This window comes from Alligator mississippiensis, chromosome 13 (genome assembly GCF_030867095.1).
Source record: "Alligator mississippiensis isolate rAllMis1 chromosome 13, rAllMis1, whole genome shotgun sequence".
NCBI classification, from domain to species: domain Eukaryota; kingdom Metazoa; phylum Chordata; order Crocodylia; family Alligatoridae; genus Alligator; species Alligator mississippiensis.
Window position 1 is genome coordinate 43055392 of NC_081836.1, and position 18530 is coordinate 43073921.

The following is an 18530-nucleotide window of genomic DNA, read 5'->3' on the forward strand; positions in this document are numbered from 1 at the left end:
TTGCACTGACAAACAAGGCAGTGACATTGTTCAAATTGTAGCATGTAGAACAGGAATGGAGTGGTTGAGAAACTGCTGCTTTGAGAGATTCACAGCAAGACACTGCTGCTGGTGAACGAGGTGGCAGAAGGTTCTTGTTCACAAACCTTGCTCAGATTGTTCCAGCATGGTATCTGGAGTGAAAGGGATTTCTTTGCCTGCTCAGAAGTGAATGCCTTTTCAGTGATCCTGCTTCTACTCGATCCTGGGGACACCCTTGCATGTGCCATATGAGTTTGATCTTCCTTTGCTCCAAAGCATACTGTTTACACCTGGACTCACTTAATCTACTTATCACTTGGAGAAGTGTTTTAGATGAAACATCCTTGCCTTTTGCTCGGCCTCCTGGCAGCCACATTTTAAACAGTACCCCACTCTTTTTGGTCCAGATGCTTATTGGAATAACAACTTTAGTTTCACTTTTCAGTTTAAAGAAAGGACTGAGAGAATTATTCCCTTAAGAGTGTTGCTAGCAGATTGTGCTACTCCACACCTTGAGTATTGTGTCTAGTTTTGGGCCGCCCACTACAGAATGGATGTGACCAATTTGGAGAGAGTTCAGTGCAGGACAAAAAGAATGGTTTGGGGGATGGGGCATGTGAATTCTGAGAAGAGGCTGTGGAGAAGAGAAGACTGAGAGGGGATTTCATAGCAGTCTTCAGCTACCTGAAGGGTGGTAACAAAGAGGGTCTCTGCCACTGCCGGACCTGGCCTCACGGCCTGGGTGCCCTGGCCCATCTGCCCTGCGCTCATCGCTGGGGATGCTGAATGGCATGGGCACGGGGGGGGGGGGGGGGGGGGGTCTCCAGGGAGGCTGATCCAGGACCCTGGCTAGCAGGTTGCTCTCAGCTGGGTAGATGGTATTGGGTTGTGGGTGGGCAGGGAGCAGCGTCTGGGAGTGGGGTGGGCAGGGCTGAGGTCAAGGCTGGGAACATGGGGCGATGGCAGTGGAGCTGGGGCCAGGACACGGCTATAACCTGCTCCTTGCATATCCTTGCCTGTGGAACTGGCACTCACTGTAGGGACGTGCAGGAAGTGGACCCTGGCTCTGCCCTGGGCCCTGGCCTAGTGCTGTCACTGCCCTTTAACCCCAACCCTGCTTCGCCCGTCCTGCTCCTGGATGCCGCTTCTTGCCTGCCTGTGGACCCTTACCATCCATCCAGCCAAATGTGCCTGGTTCATGGGTGTCCTTGGTTGGTCTCCATGAAGACCCTGCCCACTGCCTACCTGCTCTGTTCAGTGCCCTCGGTAGTAAGTGCAGGGTGGACAAGCCTAGGGCTGGATAGGATAAGTTGCCCCCTGCCATGCTGTGCATTTGTCACATACAGGACATCTTTCCTGCATCTTTTACAGGTTTTGCTTGAAATGCAAATTTAGTCTTTTGTCGTCTTTAGTTGCTAGTTCAACTGAAATATATATGCAATTTCCTTGCCTTCTTTTTGTGTGCTGGCTTAGCCTTTTTCTATGGCTTTCTTAGTTTGGAGATGCACATGTAATGAGTGCGTTGGGTCTCTGCCAATAATTTTAACTCACTTTTTAAAATTTTTTTAGGGTTGAGGCTTTTATCATGCTTATAACATGGGTCTAGTATTGGGTATTGCAAGCTTATGCCTAATGGGTTGCAAGCCATTAGCGGAGATTGATTGATTTATTTTGGTAGCAGTCTTGTCCCTACAACCAGTCTTGTCCCAGCCACTGTCTTGCATTTTTGTGCAAGAGACACTGTCCAAGCTTTTACAGCCAGGAAAATGTATGACTAATTTTTTAAACTAGTATTTGAGTGTAAAGTTGTAATGAAACTATTTTTTCCCCTTTAGAATTTAGGTCCTTCTGTGTTAGCGGGTGTGGCAGTCATGGTCCTTTTAGTGCCATTAAATGCCGTGATGGCAATGAAGACAAAAACGTATCAGGTAACATATTAGATACTTTGTGTTTGCTTTAAGAAATGTTACTACTCTTTGTGGCCTTTTTAGTTTTCATGTTTGCTATATTTTGCAATACAAGGTGGTTTTCAGAAGAAGCACATGCTGCCTGAAAATTACCTTTAGATTGGTGACTAGCATACCTAGTGGGCTTTCCAAAAAAAATATGAACAGGCATTTTACATTCTTGATTTCTAGTATGGAAACATTACCTATAAAACAGAACATCACATATAAAATGGAATGTTTCACAGTAGCATAAGATAGAAAGTTATGCAGCTTAGTAAGATGCCTAATAAGATGATATGCAAGTTGTACCACTTCTGACTTGCTGTCTGAAAACTGAAGTCAGAGCACTTACTATTTAGGCAGTAGTCCACGTTTTGTGTGAAATATTTACGTTTCTAGAATGGTACTTCTAGTAACAATTTTTTTTTCCTTGGTCACAGTTTGGGTTGTAAGTTTTTTGTTTTATTTTTTCTCCATAGATGGCTTTCACTTTTACTCTTCATAGTTCCTTTATTTCTAGAGATACACACACATAAATCCAGAATGTAATTCCTTTATTGATTTTAAACACATTTTTATGAAGAAAAAAAAAATTACACATGATACATTTTTAGTATCGAGTCTGATACAGATGCATGTGTCACTGATTGGTGACACTATTATTAGCTGCTAGGTGAGAATTGTTAAATTACCTTGATTTAATTGTATATGTTGATAAAAGTATACACTATTTAATACAACCTTTGGATCAAATGTAGAAGTTGCAGAGTAAATTAACTGAATGGACCCTCTGGTTGTTGAAGCTAGACTGCTGTTGAAATCCAAGCTAGATTATTTAGAGCTACATAAAGGGTCTCCTCACAACCCTGCAATCTGCTCTGTAGCCTTACCTTTCAGTCTTGTGCTCTTATTATTTAATGGCTTTTTTTCCATTCCTTGTACTGTATCCTTATGATCCTCTTTAAAGGCGGCGTCTTTTATAACTGGAATAGTTTTGAGAAGATAGTAAGTGAACATAGAATCATAGGACAAAGGGGCTGAGAGAGCGCTCAGGAGTTATCATCTTGTCAAATTCTTTGTTCGAGGGAGAATTACCCCTGTCTAAACCATCCCAGGTGAATGTAACCATCTCATGATGTACTGGGGAAGAGAGTGCCCCATAAAGTTAAATGTCTTCTGCTGAAATTTGAAGGTTTATCACCTTGGTTCTCCATTAGCTCATACTGGGCGCATCCACACATTAATAAATGTGCTGTAATTACGGCGCATTAAGCTACCTTAATTAATTAACTACCTTAATGCACTGTAATTAGCACTACTGTGCATTAGCTACGGTGCACGCTTCAATGCTCAGTAAGTAGCCTAATTCTTTTGCGCATTTGGCATGGGTTTTGCCCACTGCTAATGCACACTAGAATGAGTATACTGTGCTTGAAGTGTCTCATGTAGATGTGCTCACTTAGTAGTAGCGTAAGCAGAACAAAATGTTTTATTGTGTAGGGTGGCATATGGTAAGGTACAAACTATAGCAGTCAAGTTCAGTTACAGCGGTGTTACTTTTTAAAAAAAAATTGCATTTGGTATATAACTTTGTAGCTGAGAAGAAATTGAGTAACAGAACTGATGATCAGGTCCTCTGCTAATGGCATGTAGGTTTCTGAATTATTTTGGTTTTTGTTTTAATATTCTGATAATTCAGTTGTACCTTAGCTTTTCTTCCCCCTTCCCCTCAATCTAAAACATTCCTTAATTGGCTGAAATGTCTATCTACTTGTACAATTCTCTGTTAAGGACTTGTTAAGCATTTAAAAAAAATATTACGTGCATTTTCCCCCTAATAATTAGGTATGTATTACTGTTGAGAATTAATAATTTTTTTAATTCAAATAATTTATCAATGACCTTGAAATTTTTGTCATGTGTTTCAGGTAGCCCAAATGAAGAACAAGGATAACCGAATCAAACTGATGAATGAAATTCTCAATGGGATCAAGGTGCTGAAACTTTATGCTTGGGAATTAGCCTTCAAAGAGAAAGTACTGGGAATCAGACAGGAAGAACTGAAAGTACTTAAAAAGTCTGCTTACCTAGGAGCAGTGGGTACATTCACTTGGGTGTGCGCTCCTTTTCTGGTAGGTAAAACAAACATGAAACCTTTTTTTGTGGTGCATTTAGAAATCTAATGAAACAGGAGAATGGAGTCTTGCTTTTTTGCTAGTTGCATTACTACTGGTCTTTCACTCCTAGCAGTAAATTGGTCCTGTAAGCAGAACTTCATCTGCAGTCAGAGACAGATCCAAAAGGGATGCAATGGCATGGCCATACCCTCCCTTTTCTAACCACTTGGCAGAAGCAGCAGCTGGGGAGTTTAAGTCCCTGAAGAAGGTACAGATCCCACCCCCTTCCTTTCATGCTTAGAGGTACACACCTTCCCCTCCCATTCTCCTGTCCCCACCTGCTGTTGCTGCTATCTCTGTGGTTCTGAGCATGGGAGAAACACTTGTCCTACTCGATTGTGGCTGTGCAGGGTCTGGGCTTAGCCTGAGGCATTGGCAGCAGGTGGGCAGGTTCCCCCTCCTGGCCTGGTCCCCACGCTGGGTGTTTCCTTACTAACCTTGGAGTAGACATGGGGAAAAACTTGCCTGCCTGCTTGTGACCACTGCCATTGTCCTGGGCTGAGCCTGGCTCCCATGCAACTTAGAGTGGGACTGGAGCTGTCCTCACTCTCAGAACAGTGGCAGATGTTGGAGCAAGGGGGTGGATTTCTTACCTGCTTTGAGACTTGAAAAAGTCCCTCATAACTGCTCCTGTGGCATCGTCTGCCTGCACCATTGAAAGGGAGAGAAGGCTGGGAGCAGGGGATGCAGCCCTCCCTGCAGCACTGGTTGCTGCTCCTGCTCCCTCTTTTTACAAAATCCTGCAAAATCTTTTTCTGTCCATAGCAACATGAAGCTGAACGTTGTAATTTCTCAATGTGTTTTTGAAAGGCGGATCTTGATACCTTCTGGTTTTCCAGGATGACATTGCTTCTAGTAGGATATTTCCCTGTAACGTGTACTTTCTTTTTTCTGTGTAATTTCTGGAAAAAACCCTTAGAATTACATGTACAACAGATTCACGAGTAAGAGGCCTCGACGAAAAGGAACATTGTGCACCATTTAGAACACACATGAATTCACTTCACAAATACCCCTGACCACACGTTGGACAGGGGAAGATTATTTTATAATTTGGGATTATTTAAATTTCTGCCTCCTAGAAATCTACTTCCTTTTCATGTCTAAAGGAAAAAAAAAAGAAACGGACTTGTTTGTGGTTGGCTTAAATTTTAAATTTAAAGAAAAAAGAGAGAAGAACAAATTGTATTAAAATTGCTTGTGGCCGTATTGGAACAAAAGTTACTCTTGCCTGTAGAAGCAAATAAAACCATGACTACATTAGGATAAAATATGTACTGTTCTTGTTGAAGGTGTTTAAATGTTCTTTCCACTCACAGATTCCTTCCTTCCAACTGCTATTAGTGTTTACACTGTAGGTGTGATAAAAGGCAGAAGAAGCCACAGCCCTGGTAGGAAATGTCAGAAGCATTCTTTAGTGACTGCTTGTCTAAAAGAAGGATATGGAAAAAAAAATCCACATACCATTCCAGAGATGGGCTTTCCTTATTTTAATTTTATGTAGGGCCCAAGACTAACAGTTTCTACCCAACTTCAGTGTGTAGTGAATGCATAGCAGGCCTGTTCTTGCAGGTCACGGGCAAAATTTCCACAGAAGCAGGACTGGTGCTTAAGTGTGAGTGGCCTAATACTTCCTCTTTACCTCACTTTTATCCGTTGGGATAATTTTTTGTAAAGGACTATGTAGTAGGTGTTTGACTTGATTCATTTCCTTTTCAGCTACACTTTTTTTTTTTTTTCCTTCTTTCTTCTCTACCCTGTTGCTCTTGTGGCCAGAGATGTTTTTATAACATTGTGTAATATCAGTGTCATAAAATTAATCGTTGCTTTGTACCTTTGTGTGCGCCAGTGCTTGCTGATAAGATTGTATCTTGGTTGAGCTGCCAGTAAATGCTTGCACATTCCTTTAAAGTATTGTTTAGGCCCCTTTTGCTCTCTATGGGAGGGCTCTTCTTGCTGAGTCCGTCTGAGTACGGGACCATGTAAACACACTACTGTACCATGCACAGTTGTTAGCAGCTCTAAGAGAAACAATACACTCTTTCACAGCAGTCCACTAGACTTACAAAAATACTACTGACTTCTTTCATGTGAAATGCTCAATTTTAAGAGCCTGTTCATTTGTTTTATTAGGCAGATTGTGAGTTAGTCTTTCCTACTAAATGCAATTTATGCTTGCACTTTTACCTCAAACATCCCACTTGGTACTAAGCGTTGATCTTTGGCGCTAAAGCGTAATTTGGGCTTGCCCAAAATCAGGTACACTTCAGACCATCAAACCAACTATGTCTTGATACGTGATTGTTATAACTTTATTATCCCACACTAACATGAGGAATATAGAAGAGGCTGTTGGGGCAGGAGTGTCCGGAGCATGAATTGAGGCATCTTATGGGCCATCTTAAGAGAAGCCACACCTGGAAAGGGAGAAGTGTGTTAGTCTTTTGTGTATTGTACTGTTTTCTTTGTTGATATATTTTTCCTGAAATACGATGTGGTTACTGATGGTGCAGTCCAACACAGCTTTTTTGTTCACTGTGCACAGGGACTCTTCTGAGAACTGTATGGGCTGCTAAAAGATCTAGTTGATGAAATGGTTACTAGGGGTGTGCAAAAGGGGCCGTATTGGATTCAGCCCAAATTGGGGACAGTGATTTGATTTGATATGCATCACTGTCCCTATTTTGATTAACGTTGAATCCAAAGATTCAATGTTGATTAGTAGAATCAGCGATTCGGCCATAGACACAGCTTTAAATGTTTTTTCTACATGCCTTGAGGTACTAGATGGCTTGTGAACGCTGACATGGTGGGACGGATGGAGCATCCCACTAGAGCATGGGGGGGCCCCTGTGCACTGGGTGTTGGATCCGAAAGTGGATCGGAAGTGCTTTTGGTCCACTTCTGGGTCTACCGCCAAATGCACTGGGGATCCCCCCGCGCTCCTGTGGGACGCTCTATCTGCCCCACCATCGCAGCATTCGTGAGCCGCCTGGCACCTCGAGGTATGTAGAAAAAACATTCAAAGCTGTGTCTGTGGCCGAATCGCTGATTCTCCAAATCAATTTGGAGGGTTTCGATTTGATTCGGAGTGATTAAAGGGTCTCCTGATTAGATTTGTCCGCCGAATCGAATCATCAGCCGAAGCTTTGCACAGCCCTAATGGTTATAATTTACATGTTAGAAAACAGACTTTTTTTACCCATCAGTTAGGGCAGCTACATTTGTGGAAAAACTGAAGTGCTTGTAGCTTGCTACAAAATGTAGTGTAGCTAAGGCCCAAATGCTACTAATTACCCTGGCTGTCTATTGTCATAACTGGCTGGAATGGTGCTGTGATTATAATGATTAGAGAGAGAATATGAGGAATTGGGAAGAAAAAGGTAGAGACCACCATGAATAGCCTGGTACCCTTGTGCTAATCACAATGCTATCATGTGTTGCTTTGCCTTGTGTGCTAAGTGAGCCCTCAGCATTTTCCAAGCAGTTTTAGCAGCTCTTTAATAAAGCATGTGGTTCGTCCTTGCAGGACTTGTTCTGAGTGTTTTATTGGTCTTAAGAATAATGCTTGTTTGGCTTTCAGTGCATAAATATGATTCTAGTTATTAGACCATATGTTGTCATTGAGTTGTTGTGCGATGAAAGGTAGTAAGGAACCTGATTTTTTGCCTTTTTGATTTTTAGGTTGCTTTATCCACATTTGCTGTGTATGTAATGATAGATGAGAACAATGTTTTGGATGCTCAGAAGGCTTTTGTTTCCTTAGCATTATTCAACATCCTCCGGTTCCCACTGAATATTCTTCCAATGGTCATCAGCAGTGTAGTACAGGTAAGATCTTAATGTTAGTAATTAAGTGGTTTTGGGAAAAGGCCATTCTAAAGCCTTGGGATATTTAAGCATTGCAGTTGTTTGGACATTCTAGATGTAAATCGCTGAAGTGCCCCCACCTTAGAAAGTTAAACTTATTGGGTTTTTTAATTTTTCCCCATGTGTTGGGCACTCCTAATAGTTTTGGTCTTGTACAGTCACAAACCCTTACAAAACAAATGTACATCTATCCTGTGGTAGTGATGGGAAAGTGTCATGCCATCTTATAATGCTAGGAATAATACACTTGATTCAACATCTGTTAAAAAAATCAGTGTTGTGCATGTGTGAGAGGAGAGAGAGAAAAAGATGTGTGTATATATAACATGATTTCTCATGTCTAGGCCAGCGTTTCCTTAAAGCGCCTGCGGGTATTTCTTTCCCATGAAGAGTTGGATCCAGACAGCATAGTCAGAGGTTCCCTCAAAGATGGTAAGTCCCTATTTTGGTACAAGTTAAATTTGCTTCAGTACAGCATCGTATGGCAGTTTCCAGGGTTATAAATTTAACAAGTTTTAGAGCTCAGTTCAGATTCTGGGTAGGTTCTTCAGTACTTCTTGTTGCACTTAAAAATGGGTTTTTAAACCTAGTGCTCTAAGAATTGATGCAACACTCAGCTGATGAATAGCAGAAAGGCTTGTTTTAATAATTACCAACAAGTTCCAAAGCTAAATGACAGAAAAAGACTCTTTTCTGATATAAAATAAGCTATTAGTCCTTAGTATTATTGTAGCTGCACAGAGATCTTTACCCAATGCAGGCAGGAAGCAGTTCTTGTACAGGCGTGGATCCTTCACTTTTTGGCTGGGTGGTGTGGGATGGCTTCTTGATCTTCCCTGGACTGTGCACACCTTGCTGGCAGATTTGCTTAGTTTTTATACTGTGTAACTGTATAGCTTCAAAACATATTCCCTTGATAGTTGGCCAATTAAAGTCCAAACAAAACAGGGAGGGAAAAATTGTTTATCATATCATAATTGTTAATTGCCTGGCTCCTGTTTTTGGATCTGTCTGGGTATGAAGACTTGTGTGTTTTTTACAGCCCCTGCAATTATAGATTAATCATAGATGATGGGCCTTGAGTGGTCAGACAGGATGCTTAGGTATCACCAAACCTGTCTTGGGGTATTTGATTATCAATGGGGCACATTTGTAGTAGCTTATATGGGTGATGGTCTTTTTCCCAAACTCCAGACATGCATTAAATGGCTGAGACGTTTGTAACACCTCAGCCTGTTTGGAGAAATGTTAGCATGTCACATACAGGATGCATGTGCACAATGCACCTTTTACAGGTTTCCCTTGAGATGCATATGTAACCTTTTGTTTTCTTTAGCTGCTAGGTCAATTAAAATGCATATGTAGTTACCTTGCCTTCACTGGCTCAGCCTTTCCTTTGGCTCTTAGCTTGGAAATACACATATGATGTGTGTCAGGACTCTGCCAATACTTTTAACCATCACTTTTCAGGTGTGGTAGAAAGTTGAGGACTCTTGTTATGACTCTTATTATATTATGACATGGGTCTTGTATTGGCTACTGCAAGCACTCCACTGTCGTGACACCTAATGGGTTGCAAGCCATTAGCAGAGTTTGATTTTTTTTTTTTTTTTTTTTTTTTTTTTTTTTGTGGCAGTCATTACCACAATCCAGTCTTGCCCCAGCCATTGTCTTGCATTTTTGTGCAAGAGACACTGTCCAAGCTTTCGCAGTTTTCGTATGCAGCACATTTTGGATTCTCTGTAAGTAGGGACCTACCTAATTCACAGAGGCTGCCTTTGTATTTTTGTGGTCCCAGCACAGCATCTGGTGCCATTTTCATGCAGTGTGTCATGGGGTCTCCCCATGCCTCTGGTTGAGGGGCCCCAGAATTCCCATCCCCTCCCTGGAGATTGATAGATGTCTCTCTCTGGGGAGGGGGAGGGACTTCCAGGGCCCCTCAGCCAATCAGAGGTGTGGTGGGGGGACTTGCTGTGCTCTGCCATGAAAATCTCCCCCATCCTCCCCATGCTTTAGGATGCCAGGGCTTCCTACCTCCCCCACTTTTTTTTCCCCTCCCCTCCCCTCCCTGTTTTCCAGTTTTCCCAGGGACTGGGCTTTTTCGTGAGGGACCTACCAAATTTGTGGTTTCTGTAAAAATCACATAATCATGAATTTGGTAGGTCTCTGTCTGTAAGATGTTCTTGTAACCTGTGCAGGTTGATTTAGTTATTTTTACTCTCCATCCCTCCCAGTCAGTAGCATAATATTTTTATCTAATATCAGTAATAGATATTAAACAGTGGGTTTATTTTAAAAAAGCTTAAAAAAAATAAAATTATGCATCTGCTGGAAACTTCTAGACTGTTAAATAATTGTCATATAGTAGTGAAAATTGGAAGACAGTGATGATAAAGCTTTCAGAAGGTATCTATATGTCAGTGCTCTGTCCCAAGAAGAGAGGGTGTCTTTCCAGCATTAAACTGACCAGTGCTTTTACACTGGGGCAGGCAAAGTCTGGCTTGCAGGCTGGATTGAGTCCACAGTGGACTTCATTTCCCAGCAGCCCCTGCCCATGTCGCTGTGGCTGGTTTTTATGGAGCTGTGACAGTGCAGGCTGGGGTTTCCCTGGAGACTGGCCTCAGCAATGCTGGTGGGATGCGTGGCTGGGTGGGGAGCTGCTCCGGGGTTGGGATCTTGCACTGGTGACAGTGTGTTCCAGAGCTGGGGCAGAGCTGCGATCTGCTGCCTGCATGCCTTGGGCAGGGTTGTGCTGAGACTAGGGGTGCACCGATACAGATTTTTGGGCTGATACAGATAGCCGATTTTTAGGAGGTATATCAGCTGATACTGATCTGATTTCCGATACTCAGCTCTTCAGCTTGAAGAGCTGCATCCAGCTGGTAAGTCTGGTGTGGTGGAAGGGGTAGGGGGGGCAGATCAAGGCCCTTGCAGTGAGGGAGGGAATGGGGTGGGGAGGGGTGCAGAACAGAGCCACAAGCGGCTTGTCCAGGGGATGGGGGGGGGCATGTGCCCCCTGGATCTGTGGCATGGTGTGGGCTATAGCTGTGGGGTGGGGCCAGGGCGGGCGCGGGATGGAGGTGCAGCTCGTAGGCAGGGTGTGGGAAGGGAGGAGGAGTTGGCTCCTGCTGCTGTGCATGGCTCATCCAGCAGTAGCCTACGCGCCCCCCCCCTCCCTCCCCCCCAATGCCTTCCCAGACAAATGCTGGGAGCCATCAGACTAGCACCGGAAGAGCTGCACGCAGTGATGGGAGCTGCACCTCTGTTCCATGCCTGCCCTGGACCACGTTGTCACCCCTGCAGGATCCCAGCTCCCGAGCAGCTCCCCGCCCAGCTGCATACCCTGCCAGCACTGCTGGGGCTTGTCTCCATGGAAACCCGGGCCCTGCGCTGTCACAGCACTGCTGCTACTGGGGTCTCCATGGAAACCGGCCACAGGGACACAAGCAGGGGCTGCTGGGCAATGGAGTCTGGCCACTGGCCGGATCCACCATTTTCCCCACCCTGTCATAGATGATTCTGTTGGCAGTTTGGTATATGGAACGTCATTTGTGTACAGGACCTAGCACAACTATTAATGTTTAATAACATATCTGAGCATTTGTCTTGCCTGCAGTGGTTTGTGGAAACTGAATGCCCATGATGAGAAATTTGCTGCTCTTGTAGCTAGTTTTATTCACAGATGATTCCCTTACTTTTTTTTAACTAGAAGATAATAAAATGTTTCCCTCTGTCATGCATTAAGAAAGGTTCTGCATTAGCTACATTCACTTGGTTTTCCTATAACAAATTTCTTGCCATGACCTTTTATTTCATGCCTTCTTCCATCCACGTGGCTTCCTCTTTTTGGCCGGTAATTATTGATAAGCTTATCAGTCAAATATGTTGCATAGGTTTTAGAGGAATTCTTTTACATGACTGGTGTTGAACATTAATCTAAACCAGGGCCTCCCATAGGCTAGGAAACTTGGTGGCAGGGGAGCAGTGGCCATTGATATGCCGTGCACCTGCCAAAGTTCCTAAGCCCTGCATGGTCAGGTCAGGACCGGGCCACGCTCTCTTCCCCCTGTACTACTGCGTTGGGGCTGGGCTTGCTCCCACCCCCCTCCATGTGACTGGATTAGACTCTAGTGTGCCTGCATTGTGCCTTGGATCAGGATTATCAACAAAAAAGTTTAGCACCACTGATGTAAACTAACAGTCAGTCAGGGCAGCATGTCTTTATTTTACTGTACTGTGACCAGTGTATATGAAGGTATGTCTTTTTAAGTCTTGAAAATACATGTACAGTATGGCATTTGGGGGGAACAGCCTCCATTTTCAACTTGTGATCAGAACTGCTTTCTTCACAAGTTAAATTCTTTTTTCTAAATGTCAGTTTTTTGTTAACTTTATAATGTGAAATTTTCAACTGAGTGCTTCCTTTGAATCTCAAGTTGGAATTAAATCCAACTTTGTCTACTGGGTTTAATTTGGGCCGTGCTGTGTTTAAAAACAGTAAAAAGTAGTAGTTAGACAAGCAAGCATATTAGTAACCTATATAGATACTGAATCCTGTCAGTTGCATACGAAGGTAATATTTTCTCTTGTTATGCTTGTGCTTTGTGGTAATCGGAGAACCTTGGTCAAAGCAGAACAAGAATGTGTCAAGCAGTAGGCTGCTGGAGTTCAGCTACTAAAATTAGCCTTGTACCTGCACCTCTGTGTATGCTATGATTTACTTTTCATGGCACGATCCAGTGTATATCATATAACTGGTTTGGGTGTCTTTGTTTGTTTTAATTGGCTAGCATCTAAACATGCCTTTTTCATTATTTACTAGCTGACGGAAGCATAATTGTAAAGAATGCATCATTTAGTTGGTCCAGAAATGATCCCCCATCATTGAACAGGTAAGTCATGGACAATATTCGCTCTAAATTGGGGCGGGAAAAATATGGCCTGCCAGGCACTTTCATCTGGCCCACAGTGTCCACCAAGTAATTGTATCCCGCCCAGCCCTTCCACCCATGAGGGTGGGAACGAGGCACCCACTATACACACCCCTGCCAACATACGCTATTGTGCCTCACTCCCACCCTTGAGGTCAGAAGGGCCTGGCCCTGCCAGCCAACAGCTTCCAGGTAGGGCTGCTACTATTACTCCTGCAGCCGCTGGGAGACCTGCTCAGCCTCCCCGACATCCTGCTTGCCCACACCCCCATCCTCACCCCACAAAGGCCCCCCCCCACACACACACAGACTCTCTCAGCATGCTCTATCACTCCTCACACACAGCCACACCCCCTCCTTCACCCCTCCCCAACATAATGAACAAGACTAAGACTTTTTTTTTTTGAGTTATTATGCAATCACCTCTATATACACTATGCCAGTGGTTCCCAACCTCAGGGCACAACCCAAATTAGGGATGCAGGGCATCCTCAGTAGGGTCATGAGGGGCCCACATGCAGTCATGCGCGCGGCCCAGGAGCAGTGGGTGGGTGGATGGGGCAGGGCCACCACGCACAAAGAGGGCAATGGCAGCTCCCCCGCCCCTGTCCCTGGGCTGCTGTCACACTACTCCCAGCAGGCCCTGTGCGCGGTGTCAGGAGGTCCTGTTGGTGGCCAACTTAAGGTTGCAGCAAAAAAAGGTTGGGAACCACTGTACTATACAAACACAAACCATGACACATTCATAGATTCATTGACTGTTAGGGGCTGGAAGGGCCCCAGCAGGGTGACTGTCCAAAATATGTTTTTGTAATAAAATTAAAATATGTTATAGTAGGTCTTTGACTTTCAGTGTAAGATTTTTTTTTTCTGGTTCTAAATTGCTCCTCGCACCCCGTAGGAGTATTTCCGGGGGGCAAGGGGAGGGACTTGTGGTAGTAAAGATCGGGGGTTAGGGACGGTTATTCTGGTCCCAAGATGGTGACCAGGGGGCGGGACAGCTGTCACGGGGTGGTAGCTCAGATTCGTCTTGTACTCCACAGATGGGATGCTCAGTGGAAATAGAAGCCTTTGCAAAGAGCATAGTGTTTGGCATTGGGGAAGGAAGGGGTTAAATGTGGAGAAGGGAACTTTGCATTCCTCCAATGGTGTCCTCTTTTCACACACATTGGTTGGCAAGGAAAACCACAAAGTTCTTTAGTGGGGGAGGAAGACAAAAGCAAAGCCAGGAGAGAACCAGGCACAAAGCCTAGTGAGTAGGCAAGAGCGTAGGAAGAGAGCACAAATGATGGAGCAGGGCAGAGTTGTTGTGGGGCTGAAGATGATGAGGAATCAATGGAAGGTGTGATTTGATTAATAGGGTGTTGTCTCTTATGACTTCTTCCATGGGGCCTGTCTTGTCTGGATCCACCTTTCCCACCCTGAATACTATGCTTATGTTTTATTATCCAAGTTACAGCCTCCACCTTGATTCTGTTACTTCTTTTTAATCCCAGCACTAGGTTTGTGTGGGAAAGGAACCTTTTGCAAACTTCCAAATTCACATGCTGTTAATAAACAAGCAACTGCATGATACTGCTGGAAGGCTTTGTCTCTACTCAACCAGCGTGGGTTCATTGGGGCAGGTCCTGTTAGACCAACCTGATTGCCTTCTACGATCAGATCATAAAATCCTTGGACGCAGGTGTCGTGGTGGATGTAGTCTTTCTGGACTTCAGGAAGGCCTTTGACGCTGTCTCCGATTCCATTCTCATTTAAAAAGCTAGGCGACTGTGGCATTGATGCCTAGACAGTCAGATGGATCACAGATTGGCTGAGGGGCCGCACCCAGAGAGTGGTGGTGGACGGGTCATATTTGACCTGGAGGGTTGTGGGCAGTGGAGTCCCCCAGGGCTCGGTCCTCGGGCTTGTACTGTTCAATTTCTTTATTAGCAACTAGGACGAGGGGGTGAAAAACACCCTGTTCAAATCCACTGATGACACCGAAATTTGGGGCGAGGTGGGCAAGCTAGAAGGGAGGGACAGGATACAACTGGTCCTGAACAGGTTACAGGGGTGGGTGAATGAGAATAGGATGGGATTCAATACTGACAAGTGCAGGGTGCTGCACTTGGGCAGTAAGACCCACCAGCATACCTATAGGCTGGGGAACTCCCTTCTCAAAAACATGGTGGCAGAAAGAAATCTTGGAGTCATTATCGATTCCAAAATGAACATGGGCTGACAATGTGAGGACGTGGTCAGTAAAGCTAACAGCACCTTGTCGTGCATCCACAGATGCACCATGAAGCAGGTCCAAGGAAGTGATTCTCCCCCTCTGTGCAACATTGGTCAGGCTGTAGTTGGAGTACTGCATCCAGTTCTGGGTGCCGCACTTTAGGAGAGATGTGGCCAGCATCGAGAGGGGCCAGAGGAGGGCCACTCGCATGATCCAGGGACAGCAGGGCAGGCCCTATGAGGAGAGGCTATGGGACCTGAACCTGTTCAGCCTCCACAAGAGAAGGCTGAGGGAGGACCTGGTGACAGTCTGTAAATTTACCAGGGGGGACCAGCGGTTAATGGGAGAAACCCTGTTCCCCCGAGCACCTCCCGGAGTAGCAAGGAATAACGGTCATAAGTTGTTTGAGAGTAGGTTCAGGCTGGACATCAGGAGGCACTACTTCGCAGTCGGGGCGGCTAGGATCTGGAACCAACTTCCAAGGGAAGTGGTGCTGGCTCCTACCGTGGGGGTCTTTAAGAGGAGGCTTGATAATTACCTAGCTGGGGTCGTATAAGCCCAGTATTCTCTCCTGCCCAGGGCAGGAGGTCGGATCTGATAATCTACCAACCCTACATCTATGGAAGGAACATTCCTTCCAACCCTACATCTATGAATCTACTTCTCCCTGCCCCCTCTCAATGTTCTATGCTCTTTTGTTAAACTTAAATGATTTAAATGCTCTGGGACAAGGGTGCAGTCTATAAAATGTACACACCTGTTAATGAGGGAAAGCTGTTGAGGATATGAGGAAAGGTAGAGACTGCTGATGGGTGGAACTCTATTTTTGAGGACTAGTTACATGCCGAGATGTTCCTTTCTATGAAAGCAAAGCAAAGCACTTTCTGCATATTGAAGTTTGCACTTCCAGATTAACAACTAGACTACAGCAAGTAACAATAATATTAGTGTAAGCATCCATTATAACTAGTGATAGTCTAACTTGCCCAACTATGTGCCATCTATTTCAGCATTGATTTCACCGTACCCGAAGGCTCCCTGATTGCTGTTGTTGGCCAGGTTGGCTGTGGAAAATCTTCTTTGCTATCTGCACTGCTAGGAGAGATGGAAAAAATAGAAGGTTATGTGGCTGTCAAGGTATGCCATATCTGGATAATGGTTCATCTGTATGTGGCTGGTACTTAAAGAAATGCAGCATCTTCAGTAGTACAAAGAGAAGAAACAATCTCTCAAATGGAAAAAAAAAAAAAAATTGGGGCAAAGGTTATAATTTTAGAAAGCAACTTCTGGAAAAAAAGGTGGCTTTTCACTGCTGCATGGATGTTTGAAGAGATACCTGAAAGTGTGTGTAGCCTTTAAGATTGACTTGGACTTCTATAACAGGAAGCTAATTTGGGAGCTTTTCTCCAATTTAAGTCCCTTTTACAATGATTTTCCCCCCACCTCTTAGTTATAAACTTAATATTAACTAATCAAAACACTCCAGCTTTTTCTGTTAATGATATATGAATGAAAAATTACTTCCCTCCTAAACGAATAGGGTTTCTGTAATGATTATTTACCAACTTGTGTTCATTCAGTATTTTGAAAAAGATCCTAATTATAACAAGAGTCAAATTACTAGTGTGCAAGAAACTGCTTTTTACTGTGTTTCTGTTTGAACATTTTGCTAGTCTTATTTTTCCTTGAAATGTGATGAGAACTCTTTTCCGCTTAATATTTTATAGAGACCTTTCAGCAGAGACAGATGCATTTCTGTATTCTTGCAGTCAAGATTAGATTAACGTGGTATGCAAAACATAAATCATAAAATTTTATGCTATGTAAAAAAACAGCAGAGCTGGAATGTTTGTTGGCACTCAGTAGTCATACAGAGCACGTATGTTTTGCATGCGCACTTCAATAAGGTGTATATCTTAAATACAAAGAATGTGCTGGTAACATTCTTGACTTTTATCTTATCAGCCAAAAAAGGCTCCAAAGTCGAGCCGCCTTAGCTGTGATTTATGGGAAGCATCTTTGATCAGGAAAGCAGTTAATTTGCACAAATTCTCAGGTTGTTTTTCCCAAATCTGTACAATGAACATAATGCCTGTCACAAAGGTGTTGAGTATGGACTTATTGCATGGTGCTTTGAGTATGAGCATGAGATGGTGTTTATTTAAATTTTGAAGTAGTGGATAGCTGATTTCTGTTTTTCTTACAGGGCTCCATAGCCTATGTTCCTCAACAGGCCTGGATACAGAATGCAACTCTGAAGGGCAACATTATCTTCGGCAGGGAGACGAAGGAAAGCCACTATAAACGTGTGGTTGAGGCTTGTGCACTTCTCCCCGACATAGAGATCCTTCCTACAGGAGACGGAACAGAAATAGGAGAAAAGGTATTCAGGTGCCCCATTGTATTCCAGGAGATGCAGTCACTGTAGTTAAGGTTCCATAATTCCATTTTGACCACATTTACTGTGGTGCAGTATTTAGGATTTTGGGGGGGGAGGAAATCTTCTAGGCAAGGTTTCTACCTCAAAGTGAACTTTGGCAACTTTGAGCAAAACCAGTTGTCCTTGTAGAGCAGCAGGAGAGGGAACAGCTATCATTGTGATGTGCCTGTTGCACAGTTCAATTCAAACTGGATTTGATTTTTGGAGCACCGATTCTTGGCTGCACTTGCAAGTTGAGTGATGCACCAACACTGTTTTTCATCAGGATTGAGGGTGTGACCAGTTTGTCAGGTCTGATAAATTATGGATTTGCGAAGGCAGTCAACTTAGCAGTGTGTTAGGCAGACAACTTCTAGCACCTGCTTCAGTAATCCGCAGAACCCTCCAAAATCCCCACTTAGGTTCCCATCCAAATCCAATCCTCCCTCATTTAAAGGACTGGCAGTGACAACTCTGTGAAAGCAAGTGGTTTAGCAATGGCAAGAAAATGGTAGTTAGCAGTGTTAGTCTGAAGTCAAGTAGAAGGCAGGGTAGATATGCACCTTAGAATAACCAAATATGTCTTTGTGTGCATCTACATACTCACAAGTTTTAGTGAGTTGAAGCTCACATCATAGGATGCTGTGAAGTGAGTTAGTCATCTACCATACCTACATCTTAAAAGCAGTCAAGGAATGGCATCTGCAGGCTTTGAGATGCTCAGCAGAGGTGCACGCAGTAGTTGCACCCTACCAATGCTGGCACCTGGGAAAGCAGCATGAAGTTCACATTTCTGGTGTATTCTAGATGATGTAGTTCCAGTTTACAGCATGTATATAAGCTCTTGCTAATTTTGCAAGCCAACAGGACCAGACTTCCAGACCACAGGAAAGGAGGGGGTTTTCACTGGAGTTCTGTACTTGGTATAACTCCTTTGCATAGCTT

General features: G+C 44.0%; 1 protein-coding gene across 1 annotated transcript in view; it reads left to right on the plus strand.

Moving 5' to 3' along the window:
* ABCC1 (ATP binding cassette subfamily C member 1) overlaps positions 1-18530 on the plus strand; it is an 80579-nt gene that overhangs the window by 38452 nt on the left and 23597 nt on the right. Inside the window, exons 11-17 of the mRNA XM_006261580.3 lie at positions 1857-1949; positions 3899-4102; positions 7832-7978; positions 8362-8449; positions 12840-12909; positions 16177-16303; positions 17373-17549. Coding sequence (XP_006261642.1) covers positions 1857-1949; positions 3899-4102; positions 7832-7978; positions 8362-8449; positions 12840-12909; positions 16177-16303; positions 17373-17549 — 906 coding nt within the window. The remainder of the gene's footprint in view (positions 1-1856; positions 1950-3898; positions 4103-7831; positions 7979-8361; positions 8450-12839; positions 12910-16176; positions 16304-17372; positions 17550-18530) is intronic.